This window comes from Canis lupus, chromosome 10, assembly GCF_003254725.2.
Source record: "Canis lupus dingo isolate Sandy chromosome 10, ASM325472v2, whole genome shotgun sequence".
NCBI lineage: Eukaryota > Metazoa > Chordata > Mammalia > Carnivora > Canidae > Canis > Canis lupus.
In genome coordinates, this window is record NC_064252.1 from 62,415,345 (window position 1) to 62,438,525 (window position 23,181).

The 23,181-nt window shown below is 38.1% G+C and overlaps 1 protein-coding gene across 2 annotated transcripts in view; it reads right to left on the minus strand.

The window, feature by feature from the left end:
- The window catches only part of USP34 (ubiquitin specific peptidase 34), a 244,189-nt gene that overhangs the window by 197,725 nt on the left and 23,283 nt on the right, over positions 1–23,181 (minus strand). For both annotated transcript variants that reach the window (XM_035721667.2, XM_025468624.3), the window contains exon 2: positions 7,473–7,560. In XM_035721667.2, coding sequence (XP_035577560.2) covers positions 7,473–7,560 — 88 coding nt within the window. The remainder of the gene's footprint in view (positions 1–7,472; positions 7,561–23,181) is intronic.

A 23,181-nucleotide genomic window follows, 5' to 3' on the forward strand; every position in this document is an offset into this window, starting at 1 on the left:
CCTATTTTCTCCTTAGTCCTACCGCTATTATTACTAGCATGCTAAGACTTTCTTACCCAATTAGTTATATGCTGCTTGAGCAGAGTATGCTTACATTTAAAGAATATGCTTAGTAGGCTTAGAGAGAACACACCTTATCATAATGAAGGCCTTATATGAAAAACCCACAGTAACATCTTAGCAATGGTGACAAACTTAGGTTTCCCCCAAGATCAGGAACAAGATAAGAATATCTACTCTCACCACTTTCATTTAACATGAGAATTTCTAGCCATAGCAGACAGAAAAAGGAGGGGAAAAGTATCCAAATTGGTAAAGAGGAAATAAAATTTTCACTATTTGCAAATGACATACTATATATACAGTATCTTAGAGACTCCACCAAAAAGCTAGAACTGAAGAATTCAGTAAAATCCCAACATACAAAATCAGTGTACAGAAATCCACTGTACTTCTATACATTAATAATGAAGAGCAGAAAAACCACTCCATTTATAATGGCACCAAAAATATAATACACAGGAATACACTTGATCAAGGAAGTAAAAGACCTGTACTCTGAGAACTACAGAACACTTATGAAATTCAAGATAACACAAAGAAATGTAAAGACATTCCATGCTTATGGGTTCAAAGAACAAATGTTAAAATGTCCATACTACCCAAAGCAATCTACAGATTTAATGCAACCCCTATCCAAATACCAACAGCATTTTTCACAGAATTAGAATAAACAATCCTAAAATTTGTATGGAACCCCAGAAGAACTCAAAAAAGAAAAATCTAAAAAACAACCTATCTGGAGGTATCACAATTCTAGACTTCAAGTTGTATTACAAAGCAGTAGTTAGTAATCAAAACAGTAAAGTACTAGCACAAAAACATAAATCACATAAATCAATGGAACAGAAGAGAAAGCCCAATAATAAACCCACAATTATATGGTCAATTAATCTTCCATGGAGAAGAAATGGAGATACAATGGGAAAAAGCATCTTCAACAAATGGTGTTGGGAAAACTGGACAGCTCCATGCAAAAAGAATGAAACTGGACCACTTTCTTACACCATACATAAAATATACACTCAAAGTATTAATAAGGACCTATATGTTGAGACCTGAAACCATAAAAATCCTAGAAGAGAGCACAGGCAATAATTTCTCTGACATGAGCCATAGCAAGGTTTCTCCAGATACATCTCCCAAGGCAAAGGAAACCAAAGCAAAAATAAACTATTGGAACTACAACAAAATACAAACTCTCTGCACAGCAAACAACCAACAAAACTAAAAAAGGCAACCTACCAAATGGGAGAAGATGCTTGCAAATGATATATCTGATAAAGGGTTAGTATCCAAAATATATAAAGAACTTACACAATTCAACACACATACACACACAAAATAATCTAATTAAGAATGGGCAGAAGGGCAGCCTGTGTAGCTCAGTGGTTTAGTGCCACCTTTGGCTCAGGGTGTGATTCTGGGGACCAAGGATCGAGTCCCACATCGGGCTCCCTGCATGGTGCCTGCTTCTTCCTCTGCCTGTGTCTCTGCCTCTCTCTCTGTGTCTCTCATGAATAAATAATTTTTTTAAAAAAGGGCAGAAAATATGGACATTTATTTCTCCAAAGAAAACATACAGATGGCCAACAGACACATGAAAAGATACTCATCATCAGGGAAATGCAAATCAAAACCACAATGAGATATCACTTCATACCTGTCAGAATGGCCAAAATCAAAAACACAAGAAACAGGAATTGTTGGCAAGGATGTGGAGAAAAAGACCCTCTTGCACTGTTGGTGGGAATAGAAATTGGTACAGCCACTGTGGAAAACAGTTCAGAGGTTCTTGAACAATTATAAATAGAACTACCCTCTAATACATTAACCATATTACTGGGTATTTACCCTGAGAATAAAAAACACTAATTTGAAAGGATATATGCACCCTCCATATTGATTGCAGAATTATTTACAACAGCCAGGCTATGAAAGAAGCCCAAGTGTCCACTGATAGATGGATGGATAAAGAGGATGTACCATAGATATACACACAGCAGATCATTACTCATATTTTTTAAAAAAAGAAGAAAAAAAAGAGGGACGCCTGGGTGGTTCAGTGGTTGAGCGTCTACCTTTGGCTCAGGGCGTGATCCCAGGATCCTGGGATGGAGCCCCACATCAGACTCCCTGTGAGAAGCCTGCTTCTCCTCCCTGTGTCTCTGCCTCTCTCTCTAATGAATAAATAAAATCCTTAAAAAAAAAATCATGGAACTAGAGGGTACCATGCTAATGAAAATATGTCAGTCAGAGAAAGACAATTACCCATATGATTTCACTCACATGTGGAATTTGAAAAGCAAAACAGATGAACATAAGGGAAGGGAAGGAAAAATAAAACAAGAAGAAAATGGAGGCAAACCATAAGAGATGTTGAGCTCTGAGGATTGCTGAAGAGGAGGAAAGGTGAAGGAAAGGGTAACTCGGTGATGGGCATCAAAGACAACACTTAATATAATGAGCACTAGGTGTTATATGCAACCAATGAATCACTAAATTCCACCCTGGTAACTAATAAAACAATATATATTAACTAAATTCAATTTAAGAATGAAAACAAATGAAATCTTGCCATTTGCGATGACACAGATAGATCCAGAGAGATAATGCTAAGCGAAGTCAGTCAACAAGAAAAGACTAATACCATATGATCTCACTCATATGTGGAATTTAAGAAACAAAGGAATAAAAAGGAAACCATAACACAGATTCTTAACTATAAAGAACTGATGGTTACCATAGGGGATGTGGCTGGAGAGATGGGGTGAAATAGGTGAAGGGGATTAAGAGCATCCTCATCTTGATGAGCACCAAGTAACATACAGAAATGTTGGATCACTATATTGTACACCTAAAACTAATTTAACACTGTATATTAACCATACTGGAATAAAAATTGAAAACAATTTTAAAAAGAACATAATACGATAAAATTTCCTAATGCCTAGCATAAAATACATAGTTCCAATTAACAAATTTTAATACAATTTTCATGAGAAATCTACATGTCAAAACTAAACTGTTTTTTAACTTGGATTCTATAATTCCATCTAACAACATCCAATATTCCAATGGATCTGTCTCTGGCCTGTTACTGTGTTACACATGAAAGGACTGGTAATCCACAGTATCCAACCTTAGCAAAAGTTGTTTATGAACTAATTTGTGAAAAGCACTACTTTAAATAGTGGTCAACATCATTATCTCACTGAATTTATCAATATCCCCAAATTTCTTAATGCCAAAATAAAAGGCAGAGCCTTAGAGAGTGTAGAACATAATATATTTGAAAGCAACAGCTTCTAAAACTGTTCATAAAAATAAAGTTTACTGAGACACCTGGCTTTAGTCAATACTGTATACTAGTCTTTTGATCTCAGGATCAGGTGTTCAAGCCCCATGCTGGATGTAGAGTTTACTTAAAAATTTTAAAGTTTATTGAAACAATGACCAAAAAAAAAAAGCAATAGCCTCAAACATTTAAGATCCATGAATGACAGGTATGAAATATACAATTTTTAAAACTGAAAATACAAAAAGCTGACAGAACCTCACCCTTGCTGGCACCTAGAATTATTTCAGAAGATGAATCATGAAATAAAAAGTAGATTGGAAGAAGACAACGAAGAACCTTTTAAATGTCTACTAAGGAATTTGGAATTTACAAGACAGAAACCTAAGCCTATTTTTGTGATGTTTTAAACAAGTCCAAAAAAGGGCAACATAATTCAATGCTTTATCATCCATATTACTTTCACACCTTTATATGCTTTTATTAACTTGTATTCTTTAATTTATTCTCTTAATCTTCTCTCTCCATTTTGAATTAGTTTTCCTCCCATTCTAATTGCACTATTAATAAAATAATGATAACCTTTTAAACAAACATGTAACTTATCTTACAAATAAAATAAGGAATGGCAGCTATACAACTGCTATAGAGCAATTAAAAATGGTATATGATGACATGGAGAGATTAGGTTGAACGTTGAGTATGTATGAAAAGTCCAATTTTATAAAACAGACATGTAGTAAAATCACATTTTTGTAAAATTTTAAACCGTATGATTCACAAGCTTAAGTCAAGGGTATACAAGAAAAAATTACCAGTTGTTACTCTGGGTAGTGGCATGTTTTTGTTTTGTTTTTTTTTTTTTTTTTTTTATTTATGATAGTCACACACAGAGAGAGAGAGAGAGAGAGGCAGAAACATAGGCAGAGGGAGAAGCAGGCTCCATGCACCGGGAGCCCAACGTGGGATTCGATCCCAGGTCTCCAGGATGGCGCCCTGGGCCAAAGGCAGGCGCTAAACCTCTGCGCCACCCAGGGATCCCATTTTTTTTTTTTTTTTTTAAACACAGTTTGATTCTCTATTTTCTCAAAGATTTTTACAATGAGTACATAGTTAAATAGTAAGAAAATAATCTAAAATATTAGTAAGTTGTAATGCTTATCAATATTAAATTCTTACCAATATACTATTTTTTAAGTGAACATGCTCCTTCTATCTAATCATTATTCTAATCAATACATTCGAATAATGATTCTTAACCACTGATAATCTAATGAAAACTATTAACACTTTTCTCCTAGAAAACCTATCAGGAACATTTTGTATGAAATGTCATTGGTTCATTAGTATGTTATGGTACATTTATGGACCTCCATGGTCATGGGCCCCTAAATTAATAATTGCCTTTGAAGATTAACTTATTAGTTGCTGTTTATCACCTACAAGAACCACCATGTTAATCTAGGCAACAGTATTTTCCAATGCCCAAGAAAGAAACAGAGGGAGGTAGTAGAAAGGAGGGGGAGGGGAGAGTAGCCAAAAAATTTTTTATCACTGAACACTGGGATCCACCTGAATATTTTATCATCATTTATCTCTTCTTCAGCATGAACAATGAAAAGTCTAACATTCGGGGATCCCTGGGTGGCTCAGCGGTTTGCGCCTGCCTTCAGCCCAGGGCCTGATCCTGGAGACCCGGGATCAAGTCCCACATTGGGCTCCCTGCATGGAGCCTGCTTCTCCCTCTGCCTGTGTCTCTGCCTCTCTCTCTCTCTGTGTCTCTCATGAATAAATAAAATCTTTAAAAAAAAAGAAAAGTGTAACATTCCACTCTTGGATACTTTTTTACTACCAGCTAAATACTACTATTTATTGACATGTGAATAAAATGATAAAGGTTACAATGTTTTTAGTTCAGCTTTTCACACTTTAGCTTACATAACCTTCAACATGTATACCATCTTCTAAAATAAATTTTAACAATTTTAATTAAGATAGGTATTTATTACTTTTGTCAGGTACTGTACTAAGCACTTGGTCTCTTCACAATCTAAGTAGTGACATCATTATTCTGATTTCACAAATGAAGTAAGAAACTTACAAGCCAACTAATTTGTCATAATCATCTAATACACAAGTGATGAAGTAGGACTTGAAGCCACATCAATCTGGCTCCACAGCCACACTCGTAACCACTATACTCAAGTGCAATAGTAGATAAAAGTAAGAGGATGTCTGTAGTTTGGGGGCAAACATTCTTACACATTCTGATGAAACCTACAAATTATGCCTAAAATTGTACATATCAATATTTCCTTTGTAATTTAATTCCCATCCACACACTCCAAGTTATAAATCGCTGATACAAGAATTAAAAGTATTTATCAATGATAAAAATCAACTAAGAATGGGAAAACGTAACTTCCACCTAACGAGTGGTGAAACGCTAAAAAAATTCTATCATTTCTCTGGATTTCATTTTATTTAGTGGCATAACATGCTGCTACCCAGTTGCAGTTACAGTAAATAAATACAAAGTTATGACTGAAATGCAACATTTCTCAGCAAATCCTTTGGACTACTGATACTAACTTTAAATCATTAACATTAGTGTTATGGAATATCCAATCGTCTACTCTATCCATAACAAGAGGAACAGCAACCATTCCTAAACTTAGCTAAAAATAATTCAGTTGCTCAAGACTCAGAAAAGAGATGCCAATAATGATGTATGTAAAAAAGCTACAATCTTTCGTAGAATATGTGCAAAAACTTTATTGACAAAGAAGGAAAAATCATAAGAAAAAGGGATATTACTGTAGAACAAATGAGATTTGAAGATAAATTCTATGATCAGCTAGACTGTGAGCCTCAGGACATTTACATTAGTTGCATTCAACATGTTCACTAATTGCACACAAAGCTTCAAACATTCTTTACCCATAAAAATTTTATAAGGACTAATAAATAGGACAGGCACATAAGTAAAAACAATCTTTAGCCAAGACCAGCTAAAATCATGTTAAGGGAACAGGAATTTGCAAACTCTTGTTACAAATCTTGATTATAGGGATGCCTGGGTGGCTCAGTGGTTGAGCACCTGCCTTTGGCCCAGCGCATGATCCTGGAGTCCGGGGATCAAGTCCCACGTTGGGATCCCTGAATGGAGGCTGCTTCCTTCTTTGCCTATGGCTCTGCCTCTCTGTGTGTGTCTCTCTCACGAATAAATAAAATCTTTAAAAACAAAAAATTCTTGATTATACTAATTACTGTGTTCAATGAACTTTTATTCTTTATATTCTCAATATATGTATTTCTTAAAAGCTGGTCTAATACACCTATTATGCAAATAGAATAAGTAACAAGTGGCTTTCAGAAGAGTCAAAGTGTCCATTCCCACAGCACTGATTTTTTTTTAATGGACTAAGTTTGTTAAAGGTCTCTAGCTATGCCATTAAAAATTCTTTAATCTCTCAAAATAATTACTTTTATTTTTTTTTTTTAATATTTTTATTTATTTATTCATGAGAGACAAACATAGAGAGGCAGAGACACAGGCAGAGGGAGAAGCAGGCTCCATGCAGGGAGCCCAACATGGGACTCAATCCTGGGACTCCAGGATCACACCCTGGGCCAAAGGTGGCGCTAAACCGCTGAGCCACCCGGGCTGCCCAAAATAATTATTTTTAGAATTAAAGCTCTTTCTAAATAATGCAAGAGTTAAAATTTTTTTCTGTTTTAAAAACAATACCATGGGGGGTGGGGCACTGGGTGGTCAGTTAAGTGTCTGCCTTCTGCTCAGGTCATGACTCCAGGGTCCTCGGATGGAGCCCCACGTTGGGCTCCCTGCTCGGGGGGAGCCTGTTCTCCCTCTCCCCTTACTCCCCTCCCCAAACCCTGCTCCTAGTGCGCATGTCTCTCTCTCTCTTTCTCTCTAAGTAAAAACAAAACTATGAATGGCCTCATGATAAAGAAGGGAAGAAGGGAAGTTATTAAATTGTCATTTAATAACCACATATAGACAACCCAACATTCTAAAAGGGAAATTTCATGACAATGCCAACTTAAAGTACAACTCACAAAGTTAGTCTTTAAAGTACTTAAAGATGCATACCTCTGTGTCCAGGAATTGATATAAGCAAATATTTTGAGAGTATGTTCCTTTCTGAGCTGCAGTCCATCACCACCTTCTATATCTGATACTGAAATAAAGTAGAAAAAACACGTTTTAATATCAGGAACAATTAACGCTAAACCAGTATTAAAGCCAACACTTAAAAAAAAGGCCTAGACTAAATGCAAATTTTTCAGATTTTTTTTTATAGATGTATTGGGGGAGCAAGAGAGAAAATACTTTGCCAGTTATTCTATCTAGTGTTGTCTACTTCAAATCTTCCTTCTGTTATATGCTTTGTGATGCTGGGGCTCTGGAAGTCCCATATTTGGGGAAAATGGAAGCTCCATTTTTCATTTCCAGCTGGCTTTCTGTTAAGATCTTCCTCCTTGCTTATATGGCACTAGAAGACCAGAAGGCAGGAGGAGACCAAAGACATGTTCACTTTCTATATATGAAAGCATTACTCAGCAGCAGCACAGTTTCCAAGTGGCAGCTTCCAATAAGCAATCTCATGGTACTCCTCTTAGAGGTACCACTGATAGCCAGACAGCATCCTCTCTTTTAAGTCCTACCCCTTCACAGGGCCCACCTCCAAAGTGATTCTAAGTTATTCTTAGATTTTGACAACCAGCTTTCCTTTGTTTCTCCATTCTTTTTGGGAAGACTGGTTGCTTCCTCAGTTATCACAGTTGTCCTCATCATCATCTCTGGGAGTCATCCCGGTTCCATTTGTTCTTTACCTCCAACATTTGTGTAAGTACTTGTCTTTAATAAATTCCCTTTCAATTCCCTGACTGGCGTTTGACTCATGTACTGGCATTTCATATACAATGTGTACTACAATGAAAGGAATCTACAGTAAATTGAGAAAGGAAAAAAGTTTTCAGAAACTACGGTTTGTCCAAATAAATCTTCTAATGTAAAACGTTTAAGTGTAGAAGATCTGGTCAGCAAATTTTTTCTTTAATAGGCCAGAAAGAAAATACTTTAGGCTTTGAAGGCCAAACAATCTCTTGCACAACTAGGTAAATGTGCCATAGTATCTTGAAAAGAGCCACACATAATGTGTAAACAAACAAGCATGGCCATGTTACAAAACAAACATCTGAAAGATCAGGTACACTGGACCAAGGTTTGCCAAGTCCATTCTAATTTTTTTCAGACTTTTTTTTTTTTTTTTTTTTTTCAGATTTTATTTTAGGGGCACCTGGGTAGCTCAGTCAGTTAAGCTGCCGCCTTCAGCTCAGGTCACGAACCCAAAGTCCTGGGATGGAGTCCCACCTCAGGTTCCCCATTCAGCAGGAAATCTACCTCTCCCTCTCATGCTTGCTCTCTTTCAAGTAAAATTTTCAAAAAAAAAATTTTTTTTTATTTTAGAGAAAGCACATGCAAACATGTGACCAAGAAGCAGAGAGAAAGGGATGGACAAGCATATTCCATGCTGAGCATTGAGCCTAACACTGAGCTGCATCTCATGACCCTGACATCATGACCCAAGCTGAAATAAAGAGTCAGACACTCAACCAACTGAGCCACCCAGGCGCCTTGCTAATTCCATTCTAGACAAAGTCCAACAAGATAACATAACCTTTAAGTCTCTGCAATACCTAGGAGTCATATATGTGTTCATTTAAGATTTTTTTTTAGCTCTGTATACACCAAGTAGTAGATACCCAATTGGTGAAAAGGTAACAGTACCCACCTCATGGAACTTAGTCTAGTGATGAAGAGTAAAGACAAAAAAGAGGTAAAGAAGTAAAAATACTCATACATATAGTGATAAATGCCAAGAAGAAATCACGTAGGGTATTGTGTATCAAATAAGCATAACCCATCTTAGAATGGAGAAGTCAGGAAGAGATTCTCGGAGATGATTTTTTTTTTTAATTTATTTATGATAGACACAGAGAGAGAGAGAGAGGCAGAGACACAGGCAGAGGGAGAAGCAGGCTCCATGCCGGGAGCCCGACGCGAAACCGCTGAGCCACCCAGGGATTCCCTCGGAGATGATTTTTAAGCAAAGGCTAGACGGTTAAGAGTTCAGACGTTAAAAACAGAAAGAGATAAATGACAGCATCTCAAGTAAAGAAGTTAACGTTTAAGATCCCTGGGTAGCTTAGCGGTTTAGTACCTGCCTTCAGCCCAGGGTGTGATCCTGGAGTCCCAGAATCGAGTCCCACATCAGGCTCCCTGCATGGAGCCTGCTTCTCCTCTACCTATGTCTCTGCCCCTCCCCCTGTGTCTCTCATGAATAAATAAATAAAATCTTTAAAAAAAAAAAAGTTCACGTTTAAAGAAAATCCCCAAGATGATGTGAAAGAATAACCAAGTTAGACAACTGTGCACAGATCTCAATAACACTAGTTCAAACAGGATCAAGGGAGTAAAAGTACATTAGGTAAGATGGGTCAGAGGTGAGGGAATTAAATATACTTTACATGTGACTTAGTCTAAAAGATTTTAAAAACACTTCAAGCTTACAGGGCAAACACATATGCATACATATTTGGCAACTACTAAGTATAGTAATGAAAGAAACTGTACAGGAAAAGTAACTACAGCATACTACATGGATCAGCAGTAAGTATTTTACAGGACATTAGTAACAAATACACAATACTAATTCAAAAATAATTGGAAAGGGGAGACAAAGGAAAACTACTATTCTCTTCTTCCGTAATTAGATGAAAACAGACCAACAAATTTTCCATAGAAGAAAGTCAGTGGAAAATGTCTATAAACAGGGGAGGTGTGGTGGCTCAGTTGGTTAAGCAGCTGCCTTCAGCTCAGGTCATAACCCAGGGTCCTAGGATCAAGCCCCACATAGGGCCTCCTGATCAACAGGGAGCCTGCTTCTTCCTCTTCTTCTGCCCCTCCCGCCCCCCCCCCCCCACTATGTTCTCATTCACTCTGCTCTCAAAAAAAAAGAAAAAAATTAAATGTTTGAAAAAATATTAATAAAAGAAAATATCTATAAAAAATAACATTTTTATTATTTAAACACATAAAAGTAAAGCTAGGGGGAGGGCAGCCCAGGTGGCTGGCTCAGTGGTTTAGCACCACCTTCGGCCCGGGGCGTGATCTTAGAGACCCTGGATGGAGTCCCACTCTCCTTCCATAGAGCCTGCTCCTCCCTCTGCCTGTGTGTGTCTCTGCCTCTCTCTCGCTGCGTGTGTGTCATAAATAAAATCTTAAAAAAAAAAAAAAAGGCTGGGTGGGGGGAGTAAAAAAGAAAGTACCTCTAGGAGAAAGAAAGTGGGACTGCTACAAGAGACTGCTGTTTTTTGTTACAAGCCTGGCAACACTATTTGACATTTTACATAAGCATGTATTATTTAATAAAAATTAATACAGGGGCACCTGCCTGGCTCATTCAATAGAGCATGTGACTCTTGATCTTGGGTTTTGAGTTAGAGCCCTCCACTGGAGGTAGAAATTATTTAAAACTAAAAGATCTTGGGATGCCTGGGTGGCTCAGCGGTTGAGTGCCTGCCTTTGGCCCAGGGCATAATCCTGGAGACCTGGAATTGAGTCCCACACCGGGTCCCTGAGAGGAGCCTGCTTCTCCCTCTGCCTGTGTCTCTGCCTCTCTCTCTCATAAATAAATAAAATCTTTTAAAAAAAGAAAAAAGAGGGGATCCCTGGGTGGCTTAGCAGTTTAGCGCCTGCCTTTGACCCAGGGCGTGATCCTGGAGTCCTGGGATCGAGTTCTGCATCAGGCTCCCTGCATAGAGCCTGCTTCTCCCTCTGCCTGTGTCTCTGCCTCTCATGAATAAATAAATAAAATCTTAAAAAAAAAAAAAGAAAAGAAAGAAAGAAAGAAAGAAACAAAACAGAGGAGCATAGGGGAAGGGACAAAAAAAAATAAGAGGAAATCAGAGAGGGAGACAAACCATAGAAGACTCTTAACTCTAACATACAAACTGAGGGTTGCTGGAAGGGAAGTGTGTCAGGGGGCTGGGATAACATGGTGATGGGCATTAAGAAGGGTCTTGAAGTAATGAGCACTGGGTATTATATACAACTGATACTAAAATCTACCTCTGAAACTAATAATACACTCTATGTTAATTAACTGAATTTAGGGGATCCCTGGGTGGCTCAGTGGTTTAGCGCCTGCCTTTGGCCCAGGGCACGATCCTGGAGTCCCGGGATCGAGTCCCGCATAGGGCTCCTGGCATGGAGCCTGCTTTTCCCTCTGCCTGTGTCTCTGCCATTTCTCTCTCTGTCTATCATGAATAAATAAATAAATAAACAAAAAAAATTAACTGAATTTAGATAATAAATAAATAAATAAAAAACCTTGGGGTGCCTGGGTGGCTCAGTTAAGCATCCAAACCTTGCTTTCAGATCAGGTCACAATTTCAATGTCAGATGATTAAGCCCTGCTTTGGGGTCCACACTCTGAATGTAGCCTGCTTAGGATTCTCTCTCTCCCCCTTCCCCTTTGCTCCTCCTCTCACTCATGTTCTCACTCTCTCTCAAACAAGTAAGTAAGTAAATAAATAAAACCTTTTAAAAAGAAGCAGCAACAGCAGCAGCTGATGAGTTAGGGCTCCTGGCTGGCTCAGTCAGTGAAGCATGTAACTCAATTTAAGGGTCATGAATTTGAGTCCAACATCAGGCAGAAAGATTATTTAAAAAGAAAAAAAGATGCTACTAAATTTAAGGCTTGACTCACTAAATAATACAAGATGCAGTCAGAAAATTCTATAAAACACAAATCATAAATACTTTACAATGTGGGATCCCTGGGTGGCGCAGCGGTTTAGCGCCTGCCTTTGGCCCAGGGCGCGATCCTGGAGACCTGGGATCGAATCCCACGTCGGGCTCCCAGTGCATGGAGCCTGCTTCTCCCTCTGCCTATGTCTCTGCCTCTCTCTCTCTCTGTGTAACTATCATAAATAAATAAAAATTTAAAAAAAAAATAATAAAGTCTCTACTGATTTCTTTAAAAAAAAAAAAACTTTACAATGTGTCGCCTTAAAGGTAGATCTGGAATTAAAAACACATTTATTTTTTTTTATTTTTTTTAAGATTTTATTTATTTATTCATGAGAGACACAGAGAGAGGCAGAGATACAGGCAGAGGGAGAAGCAGGCTCCATGCAGGGAGCCCAATGTGGGACTTGATCCCGGGACTCCAGGATCATGCCCTGGGCCAAAGGCAGGCACCAAACCGCTGAGCCACCCAGGCGCCCTAAAAACACATTTAAAAGGCTATTCAGGGTGCCTGGCAGGCTCATTCAGTAGAACATGTGACTCAATCTCAGGGTTGTAGGTTCAAACCCTATGATGGGTATAGAGATTATGTAAAAATAAAATCTTTAAAATAAATAAATAAGTAAAAGGCTACTCAAAGGGCCAAGTAAATACATATAAGCAATTAAGAAGATACTATGCATTTATGAACTTGGATGAACTATTGTCAAACAACATTTAACTATTAATATCTTAAAGGTATATTTTTGTATATATTTGAAATTTGTCATAGCAAATTTTAGTAAAGCATCAGAGGAAAAAAAAGATGTTACGTAGAGCAGTAATAATTAAGAGTAAAAGGCAGGCTTCTGATAATAAGATCAGTATAAAAACTTCAAGATGTTAAAATGATGGCCAATCTAAAATTTTATACCCAGGTAAACCTCCCTCAGGAGGAAGGGTGAAATAAAATTTTGGACAAATATGTATACTTACCATTGGCAGGCCATGCCTGAATATAAGAGTAAAAAATAAACAGAAATCAAAAGGTACCTCAAAAGAAAAGGTGGAAGGGGGAGTAACAGGAACAAAAAGGGGAAAAATGGTAATGAAGGAAATAAACACAGATAAATCTAAATATATAAAGTGAAAAAAAATTTTTAAGTATGTATTAGTTTGAGAGCCTTAAAATTCAACTGAAATATGAGACAACATGGAAAATGGCAGAAATAAAGACTGGCATTCTTAAAGTGTCCTGAACTGATACATTAGAGTATTTAAAATATTTACACTAATGACAAAAAAAAAACAAAAAAGCAAACTTCAAAAAAACTGCAAACTAGGAAGCCTTTGCAGGGTAATCTCTCTGAGCTCAAATGAAAGATTAGTGGAAAAGAAATGAAAAGAATGGGCCAAAAAAAGAAAATTGATGCACACATGATTCAAACATATCACTGAACTACTTCTCTTACCAGGTTGCAAAAAGTTTAAATAATACCTGGAGTTGGTAAACTCAGGAGGAAATGGGTATTTTCATACATCAGTGAAAAGACTTTGGCACTATTTACCAAATAGTAGAGAGGGGACAAGGGAGAGGATGGGGGAGAGGGCGGGGGACGACGGGGGTGGCGGGGGAGACAACGGGAGGAGAGAGAAGAAAAAAAGAGTGAAGAGAAAGAGAAAAAAAAAGAGAAAAGAGAAGAAAAAAGAGAAAAGGAAAAAGCTTTTTACCAACTGGTATGAAATAATCTCCCAAAAAGTGAATAAAGGCAAAAACATTTTTAATTACAAAATTTTATGATTCTAAAAAAAAAAAAACCACAAATTTTTATGATTCTTAAATTTAAAAAAAAAAGACTAATTGATCATAAATCAAATGTTGAAATTTTAAAGAATTCATTGCTAAAAATAGCAATGGCTGCTGGCATTACAAAAATCACAACATGACATCATGTGCTCTCTGATGGAATACAACAACACATCCTCTGAAGCTGTCTTGCCAAGAAACCTAATCTGAATCTGATGAAGCCTCTAAATCTAATAAATTACAGAAATAGAATAGACTGAAAAACCCATTAAATAATTACACAAAGACACAATAAGCAACATTCAGACTCAAAAACCTCTATGTCTGAATGATCCACAGGATCAGCAGTTTCTTCAACAACTAGCAAAGGAAAAGAAGGAAGATGGGAACCTTGAGATTAAATCAGTCCCAGAGGGCAGCCCGGGTGGCTCAGTGGTTTAGCACCACCTTCAAGCCCAGGGTGTGACCCCGGAGACCTAGGATGGAATCCCACATCAGGCTCCCTGCAAGGAGCCTGCTTCTCCCTCTGCCTGAGTCTCTGCCTCTCTTTCTCTCTGTGTCTCACATGAATAAATAAATAAAATCTTTAAATCAATCAATCAATCAGTCCTAGGGCAGCCCAGGTGGTTCAGTGGTTTAGCACCACCTTCAGCCCACGGTACGATCCTGGAGATCCAGGATCGAGTCCCACGTCAGGCTCCCTGCATGGAGCCTGCTTCTCCTTCTGCCTGTGTCTCTGCCTCTCTTTCTCTCTGTCTCTCTCATGAATAAATAAAATCTTAAAAAATAAAAAGAAAATAAGATAAATCAGTCCTTAAAAAAAACAAATCAATCACCAAGACCACTAAGCTATTCTGCTGAGGAATGACTCCTAAAAATTCTTAAAAATGAAAACAGAATTACTTATTTTTTAAAAAATTAAAGAGATATCAGTAACTACAAACTGCAGAGCAGCTACAATCTAGTACAGGCAGGTCACTAAACAAAGCACAAAAGTACAATGAACAAAACAAATTATTCAAAGAGCCTTAAACTAGAAACAAATCAAGTGTCCAACAGTGAATCAATTTATATACACACATATATGAGAGTGAGCGCACAAATGCAGGCATGCGTATCCTCACAAGGAATTCCACTGAGCATTAAAAAGCAACAGACTACTGATACATTAATAAGACAATACCTTATAACCATATGCTAAGTGGGGAAAAAAAAAACAGATACGATTAGTACATAAAGTTTATTTCCACCTTAGTATAACCATACAAAAGACAAATCTAAGTATGGGTGGCATAAAGCATGTCAGCCAAGAGTGAAGTCATCAAAATAGGAATTTTCTACCATCTTCCTCCCAAAGAACAAAGATTTTAACAATCACCTGTAGACAACAGTTCCTTTACAAACATCCGGGAGTCCAATGGAAAAGTTCCAGCACACCACTAGAAATGCCCCCACCTAATCCAATATTGAACACATTGAAAGGGGTAAAAAAAAAAACAGTTTGACTTTACCTGCCATACCCTTTCCCCCATGTCTCCACAGCATAGTGCCAGGAGAGATCTTCTTAATCTGTGATTTCTTCCCTGGGTGTAAGTGAGCACACAGCTTTCCCAGTTGTGTGGGACACTGTCAAAGAGACTCATTTCATTTTTATTCCACCCAGAATACTGAAGTACACTACATAACTGAGGGGGAAGGGAGTGGCTAGAAGAACGGTAGGAGTCTCAGAAGACATAAAATAGGATAAAGATCCTACTAACTGCGATGTGGACTTTATTGGGAAGCCCACCAACAAGCTGCCTTGTCTGAGGATGCTGCCAATTAGTAAACAATCAGCCCTCTCTATACATCTAACCCACACATGCTCTCACCTTGTGGCTAGCTCCCTGTGTTCACCCCAAGGGCAGACAGAGAGGGCACAAGCATTTATAGATAGCTAGTGAGCAAATGCATAAAGCTATCCTGACTCTTCAGAACTGGGAGAAAGCACACAAACTTGACAATTCAGCACTGTCCTACAGAAAGCAAATGAAGAGACTGTCACACTTGTCTTAGCTTTGCATGGTCAAGAGAAGGCATACTAACCTAAGAATACCCTACAAGAGAAAATAAGAAATGACAAACAGGCATACCCATAGCAAAGATCTTGAAAAAACTTCAGATCCCCAACAAGGCTAAGAGAAGGTATAGCTCTCCTGAAGCTAGTCAGTAAAAACTGGAGGGAACATCTTGTCAAATGCAAAATGGCAACTCAAAACTTAAAGCAACATGAACAAGGAAATATTAGACCACCAAATAAACAGTAATTTTTTGTAACCAACCCCAAAGAAATAGAGATCTGCAACCTGTCTGATAAAGAATTCAAAATAGTTGCTTTAAGGAAGCTCAGTGACCCACAACAAAACACAAAACGATAATTCAACAAAATCAGAAAAGCAATAATACACATAAAAAAGTGAAGTTTTTTTTTTTAATTTTTATTTATTTTTTTTTTTTAATTTTTATTTATTTATGATAGTCACCCAGAGAGAGAGAGAGAGGCAGAGACATAGGCAGAGGGAGAAGCAGGCTCGACACAGGCAGAGGGAGAAGCAGGCTCCATGCACCGGGAGCCCAATGTGGGATTCGATCCCGGGTCTCCAGGATCGCGCCCTGGGCCAAAGGCAGGCGCTAAACTGCTGCGCCACCCAGGGATCCCAAAAGTGAAGTTTTTAAAGAGATAGAAACTATAAAAAAGAACCAAACAGAAGTTGTATAGCTGAAGAATACAGTGAATGAAATAAAAATGAAATAAAAAGCAACAACAGGGGATCCCTGGGTGGCGCAGCGGTTTAGGGCCTGCCTTTGGCCCAGGGCGCGATCCTGGAGACCCGGGATCGAATCCCACATTGGGCTCCCGGTGCATGGAGCCTGCTTCTCCCTCTGCCTATGCCTCTGCCCCTCTCTCTCTCTCTCTGGGTGACTATCATAAATAAATTAAAAAAAAAAAAAGCAACAACAGCAGACTTGACCAAGTGGAAGGAACAAATCTGTGAAGTAGAAAGCAGGTAATCTTGAAATTACACATTCCAAAGTAAAAAGGGTGAAGAAAGCCTATGAGAACTATAAGATACCATTAAGAGAAATAATCCATGTATTTTTGGAGGAGACCCAGAAGAAAGGGAAAGGGGAGCAGCAGTTTATTTAAAAAAAAATAGCAGTGGAGAACTTCCCAAATCTGATTAGAGATTTGGACATTCATGTTCGTGAAGCTCATAGCTGCAAAAAATTTCAACTCAAAAAGATCTCCAATACATATTAATAATGAAACTATCTCAAAAAAATAAAGAAATAAAATAAAACTATAGAAGAGAAAAAGTTCTTCACATACAAGGGAATCCCCTCATAAGGCTATCACCAGATTTCTCAGAAAAAAAAAAACAAAATCTTATAAGCCCAGAGAGAATGAGATGATCCCTTAAGTGCTGAAAGAAAAAAACTGCCAAAAAAGACAGAAAAAGACAGAAACTGCCAACGAAGAATACTTTACACAGCAAAGATGTCCCTCAGAAAGGGAGAAATAAAGACTTTCCCCTGAAAATAAAATCCTAGAGAGTTTAGGGGCAGCCCTGGTGGCGCAGCGGTTTGGCGCCACCTGCAGCCTGCGGTGTGATCCTGGAGACCCGGGATCGAGTCCCACGTCGGGTTCCCTGCATGGAGCCTGCTTCTCCCTCTGCCTGTGTCTGTGCCTCTCTCTCTCTGTGTCTATGAATAAATAAATAAAATATTAAAAAAAAAATCCTAGAGAGTTTATCACCAGTACACCTGCCTTAATAGAAAGCTAACAGGAATTCTTCAAGCTGATATAAAAGAATACTTAATTAGTACATGAAAATATAAAACACACTTGGGGCACCTGAGTGGCTCTGTCGGTCAAAGCATCCGACTCTTGGTTTTGGCTAGTGTCTTGATCTCAGGGTCCTGAGATCGAACCCCAGTTAGTGTGGAGTCTGTGTCTCTCTCCCTCTGCCCCTGCCCACTGTCACAATTAAATAGAATCATATATATATATATATATATATGATTCAATTTATATATTTATATATTATATATTATATATTTACATATTATATATTTATACATTATATATTTATATATATAAAATACGTTTATAAAAGTAAGTGTGGGGATCCCTGGGTGGCGCAGCGGTTTAGCGCCTGCCTTTGACCCAGGGCGCGATCCTGGAGACCTGGGATCGAATCCCACGTCGGGCTCCCCGTGCCCGTGCATGGAGCCTGCTTCTCCCTCTGCTTGTGTCTCTGCCTCTCTCTCTCTGTGTCTATCATGAATAAATAAATAAAATCTTTAAAAAAATAAATAAATAAATAAATAAAAGTGTGTGGTCAAATTCAGAATAATCTATTACTGTAATACGGGGTTATCAATCACTTAACTAGCAAAAGCATTAAAGGACAAAACTATTAAAAATAACAATAGCTACAATTTTTTAATGGACACAGGATATAAAGATATTAATGGAAACTTCAAAAACAAAACTGAGGGATGGTAGTAAATGGGTAGAAGTTTTGTATGCAGTTGAAATAAAGTTATCAGCCTAACATGGACTGTTATTTGTAAGATATTTCATGTAAACCTCAAGTATCTAAATACACATTAAGCAAATACTACATCTAAAGAAAGAAAAACAATACAGTAAGAGCAGGGGACCCTCAATACTCCATTTTCAGCAATGAATAGATCAGACAGGAAAATCAAAAAGCAAACACTGGACTTGAACTGTATGTTAGAACAAATGGATCAAACAGACATACACAGAACATTCCATCCAAAAGCAGAACAGACCTTCTCTTCAAGTGCACAGAGAACATTTTCCAAGATTAGGTCACAAAATAAGCCATAGCAAATTAAAGAAGACTGAAATCATACAAAGTATCTTTTCTGTTTTACACTATTGTGGCTAGAAACAGTAAGAAGAGGGAAAAAAATCACAAACTAGTGGGTTTTAACAACACACTTCTGAACAACCAATGAGTCAAAGAAATTGTCCAAAGGGAAATCAAAAAAACATCTTGAGAGACAGAGGTACCTATGTGCATCCAACTCTTGATTTTGGGGTCGTGAGTTCAAACTCCACATTGAGCTCTATGTGTCCAACTCCTGATTTGGGGGTTGTGAGTTCAAACTCCACATTGAGCTCTATGCTGGGCATGAAGCCTACTTAAAAAAATCTTGAGAGGGATCCCTGGGTGGCGCAGCGGTTTAGCGCCTGCTTTTGGCCCAGGTCACGATCCTGGAGACCCGGGATCGAATCCCACGTCGGGCTCCCGGTGCATGGAGCCTGCTTCTCCCTCTGCCTATGTCTCTGCCTCCCTCTCTCTCTGTGTGTGACTATCATAAATAAAAATTTAAAAAATAAATAAATAAATAAAAAATAAAAAAATCTCGAGAAACAAAAATGGAAATACAACATACCGAAGCTAATGGAATGAACCAAAAGAGATCCTGAGAGGAAAACTTACAGTGATAAATGCTACAGTAAGAAAAATAGGGGCACCTGGATGGTACAATCAGTTAGGTGTCTGACTCTTGGTTTCTGCTCAGGTCATGATCTCAGGGTTGTGAGATCAAGCCCCATAAAGGACTCCCCACCAGGCATGATGTATGCTGGAAGATTCTCTCCTTCTGCCCCAGCAACCTTTTTTCTCTCTCACAAAACACAAAAAAACAAAAGAAAAATAGGGGCACCTGGGTGGCTCAGTCGGTTGAGCATCCAACTTTTGATTTCAGCTGTAATCTTGGGTGGTGGCCACCCAAGCCCACAATGGGCTCCATGTTCAGAGGGCAGCCCACTTTGGATTCTCTCTTTTCCTCTCCTTCTGCCCCTCTCCCTGCTCATGCATGCATGTTCTCCCTCTCTCTAAAATAAATAATCTTAAAAAAGAAAAAGAAAAATCTCAAACCTAACTTTACACCTAGAGAAACTAATAAAGAACAAACTAGGGATCCCTGGGTGGCGCAGCGGTTTGGCGCCTGCCTTTGGCCCAGGGCGCGATCTTGGAGACCTGGGATCGAATCCCACATCGGGCTCCCGGTGCATGGAGCCTGCTTCTCCCTCTGCCTATGTCTCTGCCTCTCTCTCTCTCTCTCTCTCTCTCTCTGTCTCTCATGAATAAATAAATAAAATCTTTAAAAAAAAAAAAAAAGAACAAACTAAGCCCAAAGTTAACAGAAGGAAATAAAGATCAGAGCAGAAATAGAGGAAACAAGACTTAAAACAAAAAAAAGGGGGGGGGGGGCGGGTAGACTGGGTAGCTCAGGGTTTTACACTGCCTTCAGCCCAGGGCATGATCCTGGAGACCTGGGATAGAGTTCCATGTCAGGCTTCCTGCATGGAAATATCAGTGAGAGCGACTGAACAGGAGAGACATCTAATTCTGGGAAATCAACATGGGGTGGTGGAAGGGTAGGTGGGCAGGGGGTTGGGGTGACTGGCACTGAGGGGGGCACTTGACGGGATGAGCACTGGGTGTTATGCTATATGTTGGCAAATCGAACTCCAATAAAATTATATATACAAATAAATAAATAAATAAAATCTTTTAAAAAATTTTTTAAAAAAACAGAGGGCATGGTTTGCAGAGCATCCAGTTTGGGGAACCAGAAAGTTCACCCATGCTACCAGGCTATATACCCCAAGATCCACAAGGACAGAAGCTTCTTTGTTTGGGACCTCGGTCTATGTATCTCTTAATCTGGCTGTTGATTCATATCCTTTAACATCCTTTGTAATAAATTGGTAATGCAAAAATAAATAAATAAATAAAAATAAAAAATAAAAAATAAATAAAAATAAATAAATTGGTAATGCAGTAAGTTAATAGGCTGCCTGAGTTCTGTGTGCTGTTTTAAGAAATTAATTGAAACCAATGAGGGGGTTGTGGGAATGTCTGATTTACAACCAGCAGATAAGAAGTAAAGGTAACAATCTAGGATTACAAATGGTATCTCAAGTGGAGGGGACTGAGCCCTTTATCTATGGAATATCTCAGAGTAAACAGTGTCAGAAATGAGCAGAATTGAGTTGAATTCTTGGACAACCTACTGGGGTCTGAAGTGTGTGGAAGCTTCACACAAACACGAGGTGGAGTTGCATCCATGAACCCAAAATAGCCATATATGACAAGCCCACACTAAACCATCTACTGAATGTGAATGGTTGAAAGCTTACCTTCTTAAGGAGAAGGAATAAAAGAAGAGTGCTCACTCTTACCATTCTTTGTTCAATACAGTACTGGGAAGTCCTACCCACAACAATCAGGTAAGAAAAAATAAAAAGCATCAAGACTGGAAAGGAAGAAGTAAAACTGTCTCTGTTTGCAGATGATATGATCTCATATATAGAAATCCTAAAAATTCCACCAAAAAAAACCTGTTAGAACAAATGCAATAAAGTTGAAGATACAGTATCAACATCTAGAAATCACATTTCTACAGACTAAAACAAACTGAGAAATAAAACAATCCCACTTACAATAGCATAAAAAATAATAAAATTCCTAAGAATAAACTTAATCAAGAAAGTAAAAGGTCTATACACTGAAAACATTAAGACAGCGATGAAGGAAACTGAAGACAGAAATAAATGAAAAGATATCATGTGTTCATGAATCAGAAGAATACTGTTAAAATGCCCATACTACCCAAAGCCATCTGTAGATTTAGATTCAATGCAATCCCTCAAAATTCCAAAGGAATTTTTTATAGAATTAAAAAGTTGTCGGGGATCCCTGGGTGGCTCAGCGGTTCGGTGCCTGCCTTTGGCCCAGGGCACGATCCTGGGGTCCCAGGATCCAGTCCTACACTGGGCTCCCTGCATGGAGCCTGCTTCTCCCTCTGTGTCTACCTCTCTCTCTCTTTCTATGTCTATCATGAATAAATAAATAAATAATCAGAAAGAAAGAAAGAAAGAAAGAAAGAAAGAAAGAAAGAAAGAAAGAAAGAAAGAAAGAAAGAAAGAAAGAATTGTAAAATTCAAATAAAACCACAAAGCAATCCTCAGAACAAGGCTGGAGGCATCACATTTCCTGATTTCAAATTATATTACAAAGCTCTAAAAATCAAAACAGTATGGTGTTGGCATAAAAACAGACACAGAGACCAAAGGAACAGAATGGAGAGGCCAGGAACAAATCCATGCATATGTGGTCAACTAATATTTGTTAACAGAGCCAAGAATACTCAATACATGATGGTGGGAAAACTAGATATCCATAGGCGAAAGAATAAAACTGGATCTTTATCTTACACAAACACAAATTAACTCTAAGTGGGTTAAAGACTTGACTGTAAGACCTAAAATCAGGAACGCGGGGGAAAAAAGCAAAGGCACTGGTCTTGACAATGTTTTTTTTTGGATAGGATACCAAGAGCACAAGCAATGGAAGTAAAAATAGACAAGTAAGACTACATCAAACTAAGCACAAGATGTTAGTCAAAGGGTCCAAACTTCTAATTATAAGATGATTAAATATTTGGAATCCAATGTATAAGCAGGTGGTAGCGTGATAACCATGATCAATAATACCGCATTATATGGGGCATCTGGCTGGCTCAGAATATGCAACTCTTGATCTCAAGGTCATGAGTTCAAGCCCCACACTGGGTGTAAAGATTACTAAAAAAATAAATAAATAAACAATTTATAATACTGTATTATAAACTATATGTGTGTGTTTAAGTTACTAAGAGTAAATCTCAGATGTCCCTGCTGCCAAAGCCAAAAAAAAAAAAAGAGAGAGAGAGAGAGAGAGAGAATTATGTGAGGTGATGGATGTTTAATGTGGTAATCATTTTGCAATGTATGTATATTATCAAACCATCACATCATACACTGTAAACTTATACAATGTTATATGTCAATTACACCTCAATAAAGCTGGGGAGAGAAAAGCATATCACCAGTTACAAGAATGGTGGATTGGCAGAAATATTGAATTCTGGTAGTGCTTACATGGGTGTATACATTTAACAAAATGACAAAAGGATGGAAAATACAGAAGAGATCAAGAGAAAGGAAGATGGTGAAAAGCATACCATTTATGTAAATGGAGGCCCAAAAGATGACGAAACCATGAGGCAGGATCTCTATCTGAAGAGATAATGGCTACATACTTCTGAAACTAATTGTTAGTAAGTCAA